Below are 19,364 nucleotides of genomic sequence, written 5' to 3' on the forward strand. Positions count from 1 at the left end.
AACATGGTCATTTTATCTTTTTGTTAATTTGTCCTAAAATTCTTAGAATGACTTGTTTTTTTTGAGACGGAGGGAGTAGGCGGCATTACAGGGGGCGAAAGTCCGACCGCCAACGGATAAAGAAACACAAGGACTGAAGGAGGACAAAAATCCTATTTCTACGGAACTAAGAGTATCTCCAAAATACCTAAAAAATCTACCCAATACTTTATTTTTCGGTATACAAGTGAAAAAAGCACTCCAACATACTATGCCAATATCCATGCCCAATTTATTCGCATGTCCAAAACCGAAACTATTTTGCCCCAACTTTCGGCTGCCTCTCCGCACTCCCAATCCAATCCAGCCAAGTCGCACCATTTTTTCAATTCCCACGCTTCCTCCCACGTCGACCTCCCCTGCTCGCGTCCTTTCCAATCGTTGCCGAGCGGAGCAGAGGTTCTGAGCGCAGCATCCATCTGCTCCGTCAATGGTGCGACCTCCCCTCCCTTGATGTCGTCCCATTCGTCAACTGGGGTGCGCCCGGGGCCTACACCAGCGCCGGTGCACCCCGTGAATCCTGCACATCTCGTTGATCCGACGATGAATCCTGCGCTGGAGCTGATCTGAGCGGAGCCACGAGCCGACTCAGCCGAGCGGAGATGCTGCACCTGCGCTGGATCCCTCTTGAATCGAAAGCCAACAGATCCGCTCATAGCTGTTGTTCACGCTGATTATCCTACGGTAAAATAGACACTTGGTACTTCAATTTTCCTCCAAGGGTCATATTGGTCTCTCAATTTTTAAATTGATCCCTCAACTTTTATTTTTGAGCCAAATTTGTCCCTATATTGATGTGATGCTCTATAATATCATGAGATAGATGTGAAAAGTCATTTTTACTCTTAACTCGTTCTCATACTCAATTTCCATTATTGTATAGTTGTAATTAATCAATAATAGCTCATAATAGATCTATTATTCTGTCGGCTGATTTGATGTCTCATATTTGTTGAAATGCTCTTTTGTATTTAATTTAGTAGATCACATAATAATATCATGCACATGTTTAATTAACTTGTTGCTAAACATGCAGATTGTGAAGGAGAGAAAATAGCCAAGGGTAACGATGACTTTTTAGCATTAGTCTCATGGTATTATGAAGCATTACATTAGTATAGTGACAAATTTGACCTAAAAACAAAAGTTGAGAGATCAAATTGGTCTTTTTGAAAGTTGAGGGACCAAATTGACCATTGGAGCAAAGTTGAAGGACCAAAGTGCATATTTTCCCGAGAACGCAGCGCGTTTCCGGCGTCAAGGTCTGGCTGCCGGCGATGCAACAGATAAAGGTGGAGGCAATTCTCCTGGAGCCATTATAAAAGTTCGCAATTCCGTCTGTGCCACAAAAAAAGTTCGAGCTCCCACCCAACCACTAACCCTGGTTTTTCTGGACTTAAAGACCATCGTCGTCCAAATCCGTCACGTTGACTGTCGGTCAGCCTCGTCGGGGAGCATCAGAGGGACCAGAACCAGTCGCACTCTCTCCTCTCCTCTCCCCGTTCACCCCCAAACCCGCGACGGCAGAAGTAGCAGCGGCCGTCGAATCCCCCCCACCCCCTATTGAAGCTGCTTGAAGAGGAGGCGTAGATGGGGTAGGGAGCGAGGAAGCAAGGCACTGGATCTGTGGATCTGCACCCCGCGTGGAGGCTCAAGGATTCGCCATGGCTGGAGTGGAGGGGAGACCTGCATGGCTTCCTGAAGGGTGAGTAGTCTCCTCTTCTTCCTTGAGGCCTCTTGTTTCTTGATTCTAACCCATTCCGCGGCGTTGGAGTAGATGCTAGGGTTAGTGTAGTTTCGTTCAGGTAAATCGCTAGTAATGTCTCTTTTGTTGCGTTTTATAGGATGGATCTAGAAACAAGCTATAACTGGCAAATCACTAGTAATGTCGCTTTTGTCACTTCGAAGAGGAATCCTTATGAACATGACTGCCATAGCACAAGAAGAACTGGAAAGGTCAAGGGTGCAACAAAGTACTGGATCTATGAGAAGGTGAAGTATTGGGTGTTAGAGAACCCAAAAATGACAGCAAAGGAACTGCAGAGGAGGATAAAGGATGAATACAAGGTAGTTGTGCACTACAAAAGAGTTTATCATGGTAAAGAGCTAGCACTTACTCAATTGTTTGGTGATTGGAAAGAAAGTTTCAACAATCTGTATAGATTGAAGCTTGAAATTGAACAGTCTTGCCCTGGGAGTTTTGTAGTGATAGATCAAGGTTCTTCATTCATATCAAAGGAGGTGCGTGTTTTTGCCGAATCTTACAAGATTAAGTTGCTCAATTCATCTACATACTATGCTCAGGCCAATGGACAGGCCGAGTCTAGTAATAAAATTTTGATCAAACTTGTCAAGAAGAAGATAGAAGAAAATCCTAGGAGGTGGCATGAAGTGTTATCCGAAGTATTATGGGCTCATTGCATATCTCGACATGGTGCTACTAAAGTTACTCTTTTTAGGCTTGTGTATGGTTAAGAGGTCATTTTGCTCATTGAGGTGAATCTGGACGCTTATAGACTAGCTAAATAAAATGACCTTTTCGTTGTTGATTACCACGACTTGATGATGGATAACACTGATGAGGTCACCGACAAGCGTTTGAAGGCTTTAAAGGAAATTGAGAAGGACAAGCTACGGGTGGCCAGAACTTACAACAAGAAGGTAAAAATTAAATCTTTTTTGGTTGGAGATCTGGTTTGGAAGACAATTTTGCCTCTTTGGATGAAAAGCAACAAGTTTGGCAAATGGTCGCCAAGTTGAAAAGGACCATACAAGATTATCAAGGTTATCTCCGGGAATTCATATATGATGGAGACGGTGCAAGATGAGCGTCTACCTAGAGCTATTAATTGGAGATACTTGAAGAGGTACCACCCAGCATGTGGCAAAGTGCATGAAGGCAAAGATTGTCGGTAGTGGATATCGCCCTTAGCTTTATTTTTAGACTTGTATACTTTGTGTAAAATATGTATATCAGATTAGTTCTTGCTTTTTGGCTTGTGAAACTCACCAAAAAGCAAGGGGCATATGTTGACAGCCAAATCTGGTAGGCTCAGAGGCCGACCGGTCAGACCGGTCTGTCCAGTTCTAGTCCGAGTAGGCTTCTTTTTATTTTGTAATTCTTGTGTAAACCGATTTGGAAAGGAATACGACTTCGCCGGCCTATAAATATAAAGGCTAAGGCCGATTGAGGTATTCCCAATCGAATCAGATCAATTTACATCTACTTTTTGTTCCTCTCAAATCCTATCTTTTCCAAACCCTAATTGTTGTTCTTTCCTGCGTCTCGATGGCGTTTGAAGGCGTTCTGAGTGGCCTGCCGACCTCAGAGCAACCCTAGCTGCGCGAGCTCCGACGGGGTCCCTCTCGAGCTCGTGTTCCTAGGTTCGTCGCGGTTCTCTGCACCAGACCGGTCAGACCGGTCGGCGCAACTGGTCAGACCAGTTCGCCAGAGGCTTGCTGGTGTTGATCGTTTTGACGATCGTTTGCGCGTTTTAGCGCACTCGAGTGTGTTGGCGCGATTCTATGTCAACACCTACACCCTTTCAGATTCAAACACAGTATCTTATGAATGTAGAGGACCCCCAAAGCGCAAGAAGAAGACACAACTAGCACCAGCATTAACTGAAAGAAGTCTTGTGCCTGTGAATGACACTATGCCAGGTAGGATGCTTTTCCCAGGAATACCCAGTACAACATCTTCTGGGAGCCAAAGGAACAGCACAAGAACCACTGGGAAGAAGAGGAAGAGCACAAGCACAAGCACCAGAACTTCAGCTGCTGCAAAGAAGAAAAAAAGTTGCACAGCATCTACAGCTTCTGAGTCCATCAGGTTAGCCATTCTTCCTCATCATCAATTAGTACAACATTGATCATGTCTTTGTTTTAACTAACACAATTCTATATGTCTGTAGTAAAAAATCTGGTAGTGGGTCTAACCAGATTGATCTTGTCACTGTCAGCCCTGAAATCCCAAATGAAGGACTGCAGCAGAATCACTCTGGTGGTCAAACCTCCAAGCTACCTACAAGAAAGAAAAAGGAAGCAACTGCTGTGGTGGAAGCACAAAGACTAGGGAGTCCAGCCATGAACACAAGAAGCAAGGTCCCAACTTCTCTAGACAACCCTGCAATGGGAACCAGGAGCAAGAGAAAGTTGAATATTTGATGTGTCACAACTTCACTTTGTAAACTTATGGGTGGTCTGCTTTTGAACTTGTATGCCCATTCTGGATGGTGCAAACTGATGTGTGATCTGCTTTTTGAACTTGTTAGCCTGTTATGGATGAAACAAACTACCGTGGTTTGCTTTACATAGTCTAGCTACTCTCTGAGCCATGTGAATGTGCTCTTTTGTTTATCTAGATGACCAAAACTGTGATCTTGTTATTTCCAATGTCACTGTGATCTAGTTATTTCCAATGCTAGTGTCTGATGTGCCATATGTCAGTGTCCAGTTTTTCACATATTACAAAGAGTTATAAATCTGGGTTTCATTCATGAGATTCATTCATACATACATCCATCCATACATTCATACAACCATTCATAAAGCCAAAAGCATTCCATCTTAGTACCACTAAAGCCACTACTTCTACTTATTCATGATTACATACAGAACAAGCATGATGTAAACAAAAACTAGCTTCTCGATCCATTTGAGCTGCTCCAAGATCCTTTCTTCAACCATCCTTCTACCATGGATGTCAACCAGAACAGGTCCTGCTCTTGGCGCCACATCTTCCTCAGCTACAGCAACAGGTCTTGGCGCTTCAGGTTTAGGAACCAGAGGAAGAACAGGATGAACTCGAGTTCCACCATGCTCAGATGTCTACCCCATCATGTCCTCCCAAATGAAAAACTGGCATCCGCCCGCCTATAAAACAGGAAAAACAAGCATCCCAAAACAGCAAAAAAATCATGCAATGCAAAAATGCTCTTTCTCAGGATGAATCTAACCGCAAAATATGGACACTTGTAGAAGACGCGGCCGAAGTTCTTGGTGGTGTTGGCTCGATTCCAGTTTGCCAGCACTCGACAGTTCGGGCAGAACACCCTCCTGTTGTTCATCCCTCCACTACTTGAGGCTTGCGACATGAAGATGGAAAGAAGCCTCTATGAGGAAGAAGGCAATGGAGAAAAGAAGAAAAAAAAGCAAGGAGGAAGACAAGGGCCAGCGCCACATTTATAGAACTGGGGCCAAGCGGGGGTTTTGGTGCCAACTTTGCCGCCAAAACGAGCGCCTTGGAATGGCGCAGGAGGCAACAAAAAAAATTGGTGCTGACTGGATGCAAAGGGCAAAAGAGACAATCCGCCTCGCAATTTAACTCCGTTAGCCCAGAAATAGACGGTGATGGTCTGTAAGTCCAGAAAAACCAAGGTTAGTGGTTGGGTGGGAGCTCGAACTTTTTTAGTGGCATAGACGAAATTGCGAACTTTTATAATTGCTTCGGGGAATTGCCTCATAAAGGTGAGAGGAAAAAATGATGGGAGGAAAAAAATGGATAGAGATTCAACGGCTTTGTGATTATCCCGTGAATATATAATCAAGATAAGGTCCATATTTTTTATGATGTGGCACCATTTAAATGTTTTTAGGATAGTTTCTTTTTTGAACTGTTGGCTACCTCTAGGTTGTTTTTTTTTTACTCCCAATAATTTTTAACCTTTTTTTGATATTGTTTTTTAGGCACTGCTCTAACGGCGTCTAACTGCAATACGCTCATCATTTGCCCGGCGCTGCCGACGAGAAGGGGTCCTCCGCCGCCGCTGTTCCTCCACCTCCATGGCGACCCCGAGGCCCCGAATCCGCGCCGTTCCCCTCCGCCCGCTGCTCGTCTTCCTCCTCGTCCCTCTCATCTACTCCGGTACGAATCCCTCCTCTCCTGTCCTCCAAATTCCCGTCCCAATGTGGACCGCTTCCCTGACGATCCGATCTGTGCCAGTGTCCAGGCTGCACCCGTTGTCTCCGGAGAAGGGCGTGTGCCTGCCACCTCCCACCGCGCCGAAGCGTCCTGACCACCTCGTGCTCGGGCCCGCCGCCGGACAGGGCCGCCACGACCGCCTCCAGTGCCACGGTTATTTCCCTCTCTCTACGGCAAGCTCCATTTATGCTGAATGTAGCTGTCCCTGTAGAAGCAATTCAGATCGTAGCTTTTAGACATATAGGCGGAGGATTGCTTTGAAAATTGAGCAGCAGGCAGGCCGATATCATTGTGGCAGAGCTGGGATTTTTGTGATGGGCGTATAGATTTAACATTGGACTGTCCAACAAAAATGTGAAAATTACATTATAGAAAAGTGCAATTGTTATGAACCATCGGCATTTAACTCAATGAGTCATCATGCGCTGGGAGAAGTTATTGTACCATCTTTACTATTTTTTTTATGAAAAATATTGGTTCTTGAATGAAGAATGAGAGTGTATTACACAATAACATTCATCTTTTGAAGGAAAAGATATGATGATGCAATCGTATGTTCTTGTCGTAGTGTGGCTCTGACACTGTAAAATTAGATTGTGTTGAGCTGGATTTATAGCCTCATAAACTGGAAACTTTTTTTAGTTATGACAGGCATAAAGCAAAACCTGGATAACAACACTGTTTCAGTGTTTCTACAAAATTAGATCAATGCAGTAAAGCAACATTTCTGATGCATTGTTTTGAACACCATGTTTCGGATAAATCTAGAATGTTGCTATTTTAGTTAGATCTCTGACATTAGTTGTATCTGATGTTCTTTATCGTCGTTTTATGGTGGTAGGTTGTCTTCTGGCTATCTCCAATCAATACTCCATTTTATATGACTGATGATTTATTTCCTTTGCTCAGGACTTACAGCTCTGAATAATATTGGCATATCAAGTGACGGGAACTATTCTGGAGAACATATTTCTTTTGTTACTGTATTCACAACCTATGGTTCCATCCCAGATGGAGATGGCAAAGTTCCATCTGACACTGTAACTGTCGGAAACCATTCTTATAGCAAGATCGAAAGGTCCATGGCCATTCTGAACACTTTCACCAATTTCATAAAGGTAACTCTTCCTTTTCTTTAAGTTTGTGCAGATTATGATTACTGATAGCCACAGCCAGTAGTTTAACACTATCATTATGATGGCTAGAATCATTTCTTTCTTGTGAATGATAAGATTGCAAGACGCCCCACATATTAGTATTACATTTGGATTTGTACTCCCATGTTTTTTGTGATAGCCTACAACCAGCATTTGAACTAAGTCTGAGTCTTGTGTTATTGCATGTTGTGATTGATTGATAGGAAACACTCCCATTTATTAGAGTTACTAACAAGTTAGTAGTTTCATCCTTTTGCTGTGATTATTTCCTTTTTGTGTGGCAGAAAAAAATGAAAGTAATGTAACCATCAGTTACTTGATTCAAATACTAACATCACTATCATAACCCTTTCTAGATACTATATATGAGTTCATGCTGTTGTTACCTATACACAAAACAAATCTCTTTGTTGCATCTAATTTGGAACCTATAATGCATACAGCGCCACATTATTTCCAACAACAATAGTAATGTTGGTTGTTTAAAACCTGATTCTATCTGTAGAACCCTGCAGGTATCAATGCCAAGAAGCAATGTGATCATATTGACTGATCCTGATTCGAAATTTTCAGTAAATCAAGGGAGTGCTACACTATTGCCTATTGAAGGAAATTATTCTCGGGGAAATCTGATGCTTCAAAGAATCAAGTCCTACATTGTAAGTCTATTCGCTTCATTTGAATAAATGCCTTACGTTTTCTGCATATGCTTTCTCAAAGCTACTTATGTTACCACATTATACTGTCTTCTAATCATCTTTATGCATTATTTTCTACTGATAGAGTTGTATGCTTATATATCTTGTCCTCGTATCAGGCATTTCTGGAACAAAAGCTTGTGGAATTTGATAGGGTTGAAGGGTTCAATCATTTTGTTTTAACTGATTCTGATATAGCAGTAGTTGACGATCTTGGACATATATTCAAAAAATATCCCCATTGTCATCTGGCTCTTACCTTTCGTAACAACAAAGGTCAACCTTTGAACTCTGGGTTTGTTGCAATAAGAGGCACGAGGGATGGCATCACTAAGTAAGTCGACAGCTAGGCAATATAATGTATCATAAAAAGCTGGCAAACTCAATTAACCTCTCCTTTTTTTTCAGAGCAGTGGAATTCTTCAAACAAGTCCTTGAAGCTTACAGCTTAAAATATATGAAGGCTTCTAGAATGCTTGGCGACCAATTAGCATTGGCATGGGTTGTGAAGTCTCATCTACCATCGGCTTTAAGAAAATTCCCTAAGCATGAAGCATTTACAGGTGAAGTTAATGGAGCATCTGTTCTCTTCTTGCCTTGTGGTGTTTATAACTGGACTCCACCTGAGGGTGCTGGACAGTTTCATGGTATGCCCTTGGATGTTAAGGTACAGCATTTTTCTTACTTGTTAGGACCTTATTTTTTATCAATGCTGTTCTCTTTCTCTTCATGGAATTATTTTTGGTCAAACATTAATAGAAAAGAGTGTTTCTTCAGGCTCTTTGTTGCTCGTGCTAAAGGACAAGCATGAAAGATAGGAAACTTGGTTTCATCGTTTCTTTTCCACGAACCATGGCATTATAGTTGATAAATTTCTTGATTCTGTAATAATACTGTACTTTTTTGTTAAGCTATGCTCTCCTATTAATAATCACTTGTCAGTTGTGCACATGCAAAATGTTGGGTGGGTCTCCCAGGATTAGGTGATTAGTATAATCTAATAAATTTGAAAGTTGTGTATTCTGGTTTATGTTCACTTAACTGTGACACCCAGATTAATTCTGGGCACTCATTTTCAGGTTGTCCATTTCAAAGGTTCAAGGAAACGTTTGATGCTTGAGGCATGGAATTTCTACAACTCAACCTCTAAGTTATCTGATATGATGTGCCTAATCTTGAGAAGCGGAAGGACAAAATATGACTTCTAACGTTTGGTTCAAATTTAGCACGTGAATTAACACACATGGTACTCTCTCTCTCTCTCTCTCTCTCTCTCTCTCTCTCTCTCTCTCTCTCTACAAAGCTGACTGCTGCACCTTGTCCTTCAGTGTGAAGTGCTTTGCTGAGAAGTTTCTTTTCCTTACAGTTGATCCTAGTATCCTGCTCAAAGACGGTGTTGTATGTTCCTCAACTAGTATGTGCAGTCCACACACAGAACCATACCCAAATCGTTGAGCATGACACGACAAAAGTGATTCACAAGTGACCGCAAGCATTCATATTGGAGTACAATGGAAGAGTTTCATTCTGAATGTAACGATGATATGTTCATCTACTTGCAGGGGATGTAAAATTGACGTTAAACTGCGTATAGCACCTTAGGACCCATACTGAATGTAACGCCAAAAAGCTATAGCAGGGTTACCATGTAGGAGTCATCTTTGTTCTTTGGTGCATTCTTGTCCGTAGAACATGAATCATATGGTTCTCCACTTCCCCATGACACTGTGATTTTTTTTCACCATTCCCATCACATTACACCATATCTTACTATGTGATTTTTTTTCACCATCGGAAGTTACTAGTAAAATTTGGTGCTGTTCCTGTAGTCCTAGTAAAGTTGGTGAAATTTGGTGCAGTTCCTGCAGTCCTACTAAAGTTGGTGCTTCTAACCCATTGCTCTTGCTCAAATTCAGGTGTCCTATGTTTTCACACCGATCATTACGTAAAATGCTCACAAAAAAAATCTAACCCAGGAAAGTTCTGTGATTACTGACTTAAAGATGCAAATGCGAGCCAGAACATAAAATAGCCCAAAATTGTTAACAAAGCACAAACTTCAATCAGTTCACAAGGGTATATATCAGGTAAACATAGACAGCAGGTAACAAGCAAAGTCTTCCACAGAGAGCAAATCCAACGCCTAAACAATTCAATCTCCAGAGCTGCAACCTCACTTGAAGCATTTCGCGTCAAGCAGGGCCTCACCCTCGAAGGGCTCCTGGTCCTCGATCATTGCACTGACGCGCTCCCTCTGGGCCTCGTCGGAGATGTCCACCTTGGTCCACTCGTAGAGCTCCATGTCATAGACCTCATCCATGACAAACTTGGGGACCTCCTGGCCACGGAAGAGCCAGAGCCCCTTCAACTTGAATGGGGGCTCAGAACCAACCACAAGCATCTTGCCAAAGGCGTACTTGCGGCACAGGTCCATCCGCTGCAGGAACCCACCAACCTTGTTCATTGTCACAAAGGAGACGGTGTTCTCATCATTGTACTTGTAGTCACAGAACCACAGAGAGTAGCCCTCTGGGTCATACATGTCCCAGAAACCTGAAATACAGACAGCATGTAAGTTATGGTCAAAATTCTGAAACATGGTGAATGAACCCAGCACATTCATCTAATTAATTAATTTATTACAAAGAGGGGTAGAGGTAGACCTAAACTGACATGGGATGAGTCGGTTAAGAGAGACTTAAGGATTGGAATATCTCTAAAGAGATAGCTTTGGATAGGAACGCTTGGAGACTAGCTATCAATGTGCCTGAACCTTGAACTTATTTCTTTCGGGTTTCATCTCTAGCCTACCCCAACTTGCTTGGGGAAAAAATGCTATGCCGTTGCTGTTGTTGTTGTTGGATTATTACAAAGTTGTTGCAACCTAAGCACTAACATTGTATTCTGCCTATTAGAGGTTGCTTTGAATACATGACTATAACCATGTGATAGTTTGGGTTGGCTAAAATCTTGGCAGCTATCTTCGGTTTTACTCTAAAACAACAATATCTTTTATCAAATGAGGGCTATAAGGCCACACCCAAAATTTAGTCAGGACAAAGCACCCAATACAGAAGGGACTCCTCTGTTTGTAAGTGTAACACTAGTATACCACAAATGAGATTTCAGCACCAGGAACTCAAAAATGAGACTTAAGCACCAGCCAAATAGTGTAGATAAAAGGTGGGGAAGATACCTTTGATGGCAACCTCACGGAAGTTGGTCTTTGTGTTTGAGTATAGCCTCTTCCAGTCATCAAGGATCATCTTGCTTGGTGGCAGCAAGTCAAGAGGATTCTTAGGCTTCGGCTTTGGTACCTCCTCTTCGGCCGGTGCCTCAACCACCTTCGGCTTTGGGGCCTCCTTTGGGGCTTCTTTCTTCACATCCTTTGCCTTTGGCTCCTTGGGGGCAGCAACCTTTTTCGGAACAGGAGGCACTGACTCTGCCTGCTTGACATCACCCATGACCTTCTTGAAGTTAGGCTGGTTAACCATGGTCCAGAAATACCTCTCGACATGAGGGAACTCGGATGTGAAGCTCTTGGTCAAGATCCGTGCAAATCCATGGTAGAGGTTGCATGTCAATACAATGTCAGCTAGAGTGACAGAATGCCCAACAAGGAATGTCTTTGAGGCAAGGTGGGTGTTCAGAGAACCAAGCGCTCTCTTCAATGAGGCAATAGCTGTTTCCTCTGTCTGCACAAGCAAAAAGGTTAGACTGAAATTTCATGATCAATAATACAAGATCCAAGTTACCCATTCTACAACTTACCGTCTGAGAATAAGGAATGTAACCAAGCCTTGGGTACAAGTACCATGCAACACCAGGATCAACTTCTGTTGCAGCAAAGTCCATCCACTGCTCAACATGGGCCTGCAAGAACCATCAATGAGGTTCAGAGGTTATATGTGCTAAAACTTATGTAGCTAAGATAACATTCAAGAAATTACTCACTTGTTCAATACGAGAAGAGCCAAAAAGAGGGTTGCCATCATTCAAGCGAGCAACTTAAAGAAAAGCAGAGGCATGGTTACCATCAGTAGAAAGCCGAAGAAAGAATTAGAATGAAAATGTTTGGAATTATAGATATACCATATCGTGCAATAGCATGGCTCTCAAAAACAGCACCTTCAGGAGTCTCCAGAACAGGCACCTGAAAGAAATTGTTAGTTCCTGAAACAATCTACAAAACCATTTTAACATTTAGTTTTTGTGAAAGGATTTTTAAGAAATAGTTGGTGTATGGTGTACCTTCCCAAGGGGGTTCATCTTAAGAAACTCAGGGGTCTTGTTGGTGACACCCATCTCAAAATTCTTTGTCAACTCAATCTTAACCCCACTGTATTCTGCAGCAATAAGTGCCTTGAAGGCATTCTTGTTACCAGGTCCAGAATGCAATACCTATGCAACAAAAATAGATTAGGCATTGACAAATTGGAACTCAGGACTTGTGTTTCTGAATGGTGTTGAACATGTGCACGCCAAGCAATGACATCTTATACATTTACCTATGTGAGAGAACGAAATCCGAATAACACATGTGTTTCAGTAGCAGGTAAAAATACACAACCAAACACATGCACGCAGCAATCATTGTATGAGATTGAGTATTTGTAATCTGAAGTGGACAATGAAATACCAGATTCCTAACAAGGCACATGAGCATTTTTCATACAGATAAAGCCAAGCAAGATGGTTTTAACAATGCAACCAAGTAAAGGCATGCGCAGAGAGAACAATAATAGCAAACAGTACTGGATCATGATAACTCAAATTACCATGGTTTTAACTTATCAAAATAAAATACAACATAGTCATTTTTGACCTCCCAACCTGGTTATTAAAACGACGTTTAAACGTTCTTGTGAAATCGACGTTTAAACGTTAAAACGTCCGTTTAAACGATAAAACGTCCATCGTTTCGTTAAAATCTACCCTCTATTCGTTTCGTCGTTTTATTGTTTTAATAACCCTGCCTCCCAACTTAAATTCCTCTTCAATACTTATTCTTAGCTGCGCCGCATCACGATACCCCACCCTATGCACCCTGCTTTTCCTTTTACAGTCACCAAAACAGCACTGCTACATGTAACTTTAACTCAAGCACGACTAAGGATCAGAAGGATCAAATAAATTGCGTTGGATGATAGCTCTTAAATGAATCAGATGCCTCTGTCCGCGCAGCAATTCCCTCCCCGGAAACACCACGATCACACTGGTAACAGGGCTTCTGTAACCGCACACCCAGCCATCCTACTAGTGAGCTAGCAACTCCGAATTGCATCATTTGCACTGTGAATCACCCCCACCAAATCAAACTACGTATAAGACCCCAAGACCTCCCCGGTGTAAACAAGGGGATGGCGACAAGTGATCTATTGCCTCCATTATTGCTTCCTAAAGGCCGAAGTTCACGGTGCTGCTTGAAGTTGAGACGAACCAGGAGCTAAACAGCCTACCACACCCCGGTCGCTACTACGTTCCCACACCCCATGTGACTCGCGAGTCGCATCCGACGGAGACGACCTATCGACACCCCGCGTCACGCATCAGATCAAGCTAACTACAAGGCAGAACCCCATCAGCCGAACAGCCGCGGTCGCCAATAGATAGATCCTCACAGCCAGTCCGACGCGCGATGAACTGCACAGCCACCACTAACCACTACCGAAACAGCAGGGACACAACCCAAAGGAGGACGGACGAGGAGCAGGAACTCACGAGCGCCATGTCGACTGATCTGGCGATCTGCAGCACGGATCGCAGGAGCAGGCCGGCCGAGGAAGAGAGAGAGAGAGAGAGAGAGAGAGAGAGAGAGAGAGAGAGGGGTTTACGGAGGGGGAGGGGGAGGGGGAGAGGGCGGAGGATTTATGCGATGGCGGCGCAGCGGAGATGAAGGGGAGGAGGAAACCACATTAGGGTTGGGCGGCCGGAGCCCGGATGGCGAAGATCGGACGGACGGGATTGACCGCGGGGCGAGCTGGATGCGAGGGAACTTGGTGCGTTGCACTCCTCATGCTATCTTGCAATTTGGATAAGGTCCTCTCTGCACTTTTTTCGGGCCAACGAGGGGGTTTAACGCAAAATGACAAAAAACATTCTACTATTTCGCATTTACCAACCTTTTCAGCTTCCGTGGCGGGCGAGTCAAGTAATCGACCGAATACAAAGCATGGTTTAACGAGATTTCAGCTAAAATTAGAAAGTTTGGAAGCTGGAATTAAACTTTTTTTTCGAGAAAAGTTGGAATGAAACTTTACTCGAGCAAGAATTTAGCGTTAAGGTTGAGGCTTGGATCCGGATGCTACAATGACGGTTAACCTTGGTTTCAGCTAAATTTAGAAACTTGGGAACTAATCTTAGCAAGAATTGAACCTCAAGTTTGGATTTTTCTTTCCAAACTTGAGGCGTACGTTTTCGTGCCTCCTAAGACGCTTCAAAATTCTACAACGCTGCTATCACAAAAAGGGGAAAAAATAATATGAAGCTTGATCAAATGAATATCGCTCGAACTTCCTTTCCTTATTTGCAACTATGTTTTTTTCCAAAATAGTGACGCGCGAAACTAGCCGAACGAAACAGGTGAAAGAGGGCAAAAGTAGGCTTGATGAATAAAGGCATCAAGAATGTAGCCTCTGAAGCAGTGAAGACTGAAGCGGATATTCCGTATCGCGTAGCATCAAGCATGGCGGCAGCAGCAGTTTCTCGAATTATGTTTCTAAAAAAAGAAAAGGAATAAGCAGTTCCGATGGGTTTTCGGCCCACAACGTCATGACCTTTAGACTTTTCGGCCCAAACCTGGCCCATCCTTTTCGGAAGTCGAGTTTCTACTACGCGGCTCGACTCCCCCCCCCCCCCCCACCACGCGGCCGCGCCGTTCGTGCGCCCCCGCGGAGTCGGCCCCTGGCCCCTGGCCCCCGGCCCCCTGCCATGGCGAGCGGCGAAAGCAAACGGCAACAAGCGGAGTACATCGCGAGCTCCCCGGCCGCGGCGGCGCCGGATCCTCCGCCGCCCAGAACGCCGCAGCAGGTGAACACCCCTGCTCCCCTCCCGTCCTTCCTCGCTCTCACCGCCGCCGGGTTTCGGGGCGATCGTGATTTCAGCTTGCGGTGTGTTCGACGAAATGTGATCGTAGCGTGTTTGGCGGTCTCCCTGGGATTTTAGGGTTCCTTGCGTTTGGAATGCTGTTAGTATCTGCTACCGTGTAACTGGCTAAGCGTTTGGAATGCTGCACAAAACGAAACTGCTAGCTTGTGTTTGGTTTTACTAGTTTCTCCATGCCACGGAGTTATCTATCTGTTCATATTGGACTAGGTGAGTTCTCCTGTTCCCGATATGCGTAGTAAGTGCGAGTTGATTCTGTATTTTGCTATGAAGAACTAGGTGTTCCTTTTCAGAAAAATGAAGACAAGTGAAACTCCGTGCTTTGCAAATGTTCAGGGGTATTTGAAATTATTTAACATGAGTTGAGTCTCTGTGATTGAGGACTGTCAAGCTTACTTTCGTTTTTCATGGAGGTGAGGGGTCAATGTCCATGGAAATTTGACTGGTAGTGCTGGGTCGTTTCTGCTGAGATTACGTAGGATAAATATGGGCCCACTACCCGGATACTCTGATAGATGTAATCATGTGACAGACGTACTCATCCTCAACGTAGTCCTTTATTGTTAAATATTCATAATTAATTTTCTCCCTATTTCAACAAATTCTTCCCCCACAAGTCGCAAGTAACACATGTACACTACAATAGCATGGAAAAGCATGTACACTACACTGCTACGCATGAGGGAGAAGGTCAATGAACTTGAACCTGTTGATGTTCCCATTTGTATTACTCTGTTTCTTGATAATTAACCCAAGAATGAAGGGGAATAGGAAGAAGGAACAAAAGTTATCGCAATGATGAACATATTCTTTTTTTTCTTCTTTTGGAAAAAAAATAGAAAGGTCATATGACCAGGGTTTTAAAATCCGACCGGTGACCGGTAACAGCCGGCCTCCGGTTCCGGTATACCGGTCCGGTTTGGCCGGTTACCGGTCGGAACCGGACAAATTCAAATTTAAATTCAAACTTCCCAGTTCAACCGGTTCGTACTGGTATACCGGCCGGTTAGACCGGTATACCAGCCAGTTTGGCCGGTATACCGGCCGGTTTGGCTGGTAACCGGTCAAATTCAATTTTTTTGCTTTTTTGGTTTAAATTCAAATGCCCGCAAAGTATACTAAATAAATGTTTGTATAATATATTTTAGTCTAAATGAACCCTCCAACCCTCTTTTGTACTACTTTTACATTGTATTTGTATATTTTTGTATGCACGCTTTTTTTTGTTTAACTTCAAATCCCCGCAAACTATACTAAATGAATGAATTTTTGAGAAAATTTGACACCATTAGATTAGTCGCATCTTGAAGTATTTTTAGGAATTTTTTGAGAATTTTTCATTTTTTTGAATTCAAATTTAAATTTTGAATTTGGACCTGTTTCATACCGGACCAAACCGGAACCGGTCCGGACCGGTTTGACCGGTAACCGGTCAAACCGGACCGGGTTACCGACGGTTTGGTGAACCCTGCATATGACTGCTTGTGCTACAAATAAAGTTATTCGCCGCAATTCTATTGGACATCATAGTCGGGATTGATTTGCTGATAACTTGCCGTCCAGTCTATCAGTTAGGTCCTTCATATTTATTGAAAATGATCAATGCATTTTCGCGATTGAAAATGATCAATTCATTTTCACAATTATAGACAATGCTTTAGAAAGTATAATAATATATAAGATATGTCAGGTCTCCCTTCAAAACCCTTTTGTTCAAGTAATTTTTTTCGCCATTTTATTCTTATGTTACATGTTGGTAAATAGTTGCATAGATCTAATGTTAGGCACAACCAGTAGAAGCCAGTCTCTATTTTGTTTTCATATCTAATGGCGTCCAGTGGCAAATCTAGCATTTAAAGTTCGGGTGGTCCAACAAGACATATTTTTATTTAATACCACAAAAGCTTAATAAAGTATCTTCAAATATCTTCAAATTTACCACTAAATATGAAATTTTGCTTAAAAAATTTACGGATCTATAATACTTTAAATAAGATTACAAAATGATTGCATGAGGCAACAAGCTACATCACACCTAAATCACATGTCCCTACCATACCTACTTGCCTACCAATATCGGAGGTACCAAATCAATGAGATTTAGATAAATATCTTGCTAGCAACTAGCTTGTTACATCTTGCAACCATACTTCCAAATTCCAATGGGACTACCGTGGACGTAAAGTGAAGAAGGTGCTTGCTTTTAGCTGTTGCTGGATGCCATGACAGTATGCGCGTGGAGTATTTGGCCCACTCTCTAGATCCACCCATGACTGGTACAAATTATACTTTTCGTATGTCAAATAAACAGAAGTATGAAACTAGCAGTCCAGATCCCACACCAATTTGCTTGGAACTAAAAAGCTCTTGATTTTGTTGTAAGTATGAAATCAACCTATCACTTAGCTCGCACATTAGCGATATGTAGTCTGACAAATTTACTCTAATTCATGGACTCTGTTTCTATTAATGTCAAAATTATGATGTATGGTGATCAATCATATAGACTATATTTAGAGATGTTTTCCTTCTAGAGAAAATGGCTAATTCACTTTAATCCCTGATATGCAAATATGGCACGGAAGTTATTTCATAATTTGTCTTTTGTATTGGCAGTACGCATGATCGGAAAACATTTTGCCCTGAAATAAGTGGCTGTGGTTCATCCCTTCATCCTACCCGTAGGTTAACCTTATCCTTAATCATCCTCTCTTGGCTTATTCTGTCTTTTGTTGATCCTCCGATAGCAACTGGTTGCTGTGGTTGCGGGCGTGTGCCCTCCACAACCACCTACTATGGGCCTCTTTGGGAGGGCTCCCTCCGGCTCCGGCTCCGGCTCCGCACTGTTCACAACTGTTCACACTGTAGCGCGGAGCGGGAGGAGCCAGTGAAACCTGGCTTCAGCACTTCCACCGGTTTCTCAGTTGGCTGTAGCAATGAGCCGGTGCGTTTCAGCTCTGTGCTACAGTGCCGCACAGCGCCGCGGCACTGTAGCACGGCTGGAGCCGTCCGTCGGGAGCCCTCCCAAAGGGGCCCTATATAGCAGCCTGGTCACATCCCCATCATCTGACTAGTTAATGACTCATTTTAGTTTCGGGGTTATTATACTTATTGGATAAATTACAGTTTCTACATGTGCTTTAATTTTCATTTTTCTATAGCGTGCAATAGTTGCCTTTTTATTTTTACATGAAATAATTCCTGTTAATATTGGGCAGGACCTTGATAACTAACCAGGTATGACCTAATCTGTCACTACCGCTTACGATTTTCTGACAGCTGAGCGGTCAGCGGTACCTTTTCAAATATCTTGGGCTATCTTTTCCCTGATTACTTGAAAGGGATCAAGAATTTAGAAAAGGAAAGGTATTTTATATTAGAACCTGAAGTTCATATTGACATGATTCCCATCAAAGTTACTGTTAATTAGATGGACTATCCATGTACATATAAGTCTAATATATAGTTCCGTTGTCCCATTTGAGTGCTGACAACCAACACAGCTACTGTGCAACGACTTCGAAAGAAGCTTAATGTGCTATTTGTAATGATCCTGTGCTTCACCATACAACCATCACCCATTGGTTGAGCTACCTGTATATGCACTGCAATTTGTTTTCTTTTCGGATCACCAACCATACATTTGCTGTTACCCCCACACAGAGGGTCCCTGTAGAGATGGCAGCACGGTGTCCTTTTGCTTAACGCCATGATCCCTTTGGATTTGCATTGCCTCCTGAAAGTTACGTATTTGTTGGGCCTCGCCTTACCACCTTACAACTTGTGACAGCCAGTGAGTTACTCTTTTCTCAAGGAGTGATCCAAAGGCCACATACGTATGCAGCCTAACCATCATACAATCTAGCAGCTGCTGCCAATTCTGTTAAAAACGTTATCCAGCTGTAGGAATGATACGATAAGAACCATGACGGCGCCGCGATGACTGTTTTATGCGTACCTAGACTGTCCTAATATAGCTCGGTTATGAGTTCGCTGATATTTTGTTGATCTTTGTTTTCTTTTACCAAGCACTAAGCCTTGCGATTAGGTTCTCTTCTCGTAGATATATTCTGCGCACAATAAGTATTCTCCTATTGAACTGTGATCATAGAAACATACTGGATTATATTTCCAGTGATTTCGAGTGACACTGTACCCGCAGAGGTCATGCCCCTTTTCGAAGAACAAGGAAGAAACAAGCTCCAGCTAGAAGAAACTGTTTTGCCAAATCGCCATTCTGAAAACTGTGCAATCTCTAGGAACAGGTGTCTCTGGTGACTGTATAGCTTGGGTATATGCCCTGCTGAAATGCTTGGGCCCTGCACTGTTTGATACATTTTTTTTCTTCTTTTTGAAAAGTCCTGCACTGTTTTGCTACATGCTACTCTACATAGTAGCTTCAGTCTCCTCTCAGTTCAGACGCTGTTTGGTGCCTCCTTGATG

The 19,364-nt window shown here is 43.0% G+C and overlaps 3 protein-coding genes across 5 annotated transcripts; 2 read left to right on the forward strand and 1 right to left on the reverse strand.

Moving 5' to 3' along the window:
* Positions 1-3,365: 3,365 nt before the first annotated feature.
* On the forward strand, positions 3,366-4,978 carry LOC120670638. Its single transcript, XM_039950783.1, has 2 exons — positions 3,366-3,871; positions 3,954-4,978. Exons 1-2 carry the CDS (start codon positions 3,696-3,698, stop codon positions 4,204-4,206), a joined length of 429 nt encoding a protein of 142 aa, XP_039806717.1. The 5' UTR covers positions 3,366-3,695; the 3' UTR covers positions 4,207-4,978.
* Positions 4,979-5,728: 750 nt separating this feature from the next.
* Positions 5,729-9,651, forward strand: LOC120670636. 3 transcript variants are annotated; one of them, XR_005673283.1, is made up of 8 exons: positions 5,729-5,905; positions 5,984-6,115; positions 6,872-7,080; positions 7,635-7,778; positions 7,937-8,151; positions 8,226-8,380; positions 8,897-9,063; positions 9,184-9,627. XR_005673283.1 is itself a non-coding variant. In XM_039950782.1 (8 exons), the coding sequence occupies exons 1-7, from the start codon at positions 5,824-5,826 to the stop codon at positions 9,023-9,025; spliced, it is 1,170 nt and encodes a 389-aa protein (XP_039806716.1). In that variant the 5' UTR covers positions 5,729-5,823; the 3' UTR covers positions 9,026-9,066; positions 9,100-9,651. The 3 variants fall into 3 exon arrangements, 2 of the variants coding, with proteins under 2 accessions (XP_039806716.1, XP_039806715.1); XM_039950782.1 differs by having other exon boundaries at positions 8,226-8,484; positions 8,897-9,066; positions 9,100-9,651; XM_039950781.1 differs by having other exon boundaries at positions 8,226-8,484.
* A 163-nt stretch (positions 9,652-9,814) lies between these two features.
* Positions 9,815-13,662, reverse strand: LOC120670635 (elongation factor 1-gamma 3-like). The gene is made up of 8 exons (XM_039950780.1): positions 13,644-13,662; positions 13,539-13,613; positions 12,069-12,218; positions 11,910-11,970; positions 11,772-11,824; positions 11,589-11,690; positions 11,014-11,512; positions 9,815-10,370 (listed from the first exon to the last, which is right to left on the reverse strand). The coding sequence occupies exons 2-8, from the start codon at positions 13,545-13,547 to the stop codon at positions 9,991-9,993; spliced, it is 1,254 nt and encodes a 417-aa protein (XP_039806714.1). The 5' UTR covers positions 13,548-13,613; positions 13,644-13,662; the 3' UTR covers positions 9,815-9,990.
* Between the last annotated feature and the right edge of the window lie 5,702 nt (positions 13,663-19,364).

The sequence above is a fragment of the Panicum virgatum genome, chromosome 4N (genome assembly GCF_016808335.1).
Source record: "Panicum virgatum strain AP13 chromosome 4N, P.virgatum_v5, whole genome shotgun sequence".
NCBI lineage: Eukaryota > Viridiplantae > Streptophyta > Magnoliopsida > Poales > Poaceae > Panicum > Panicum virgatum.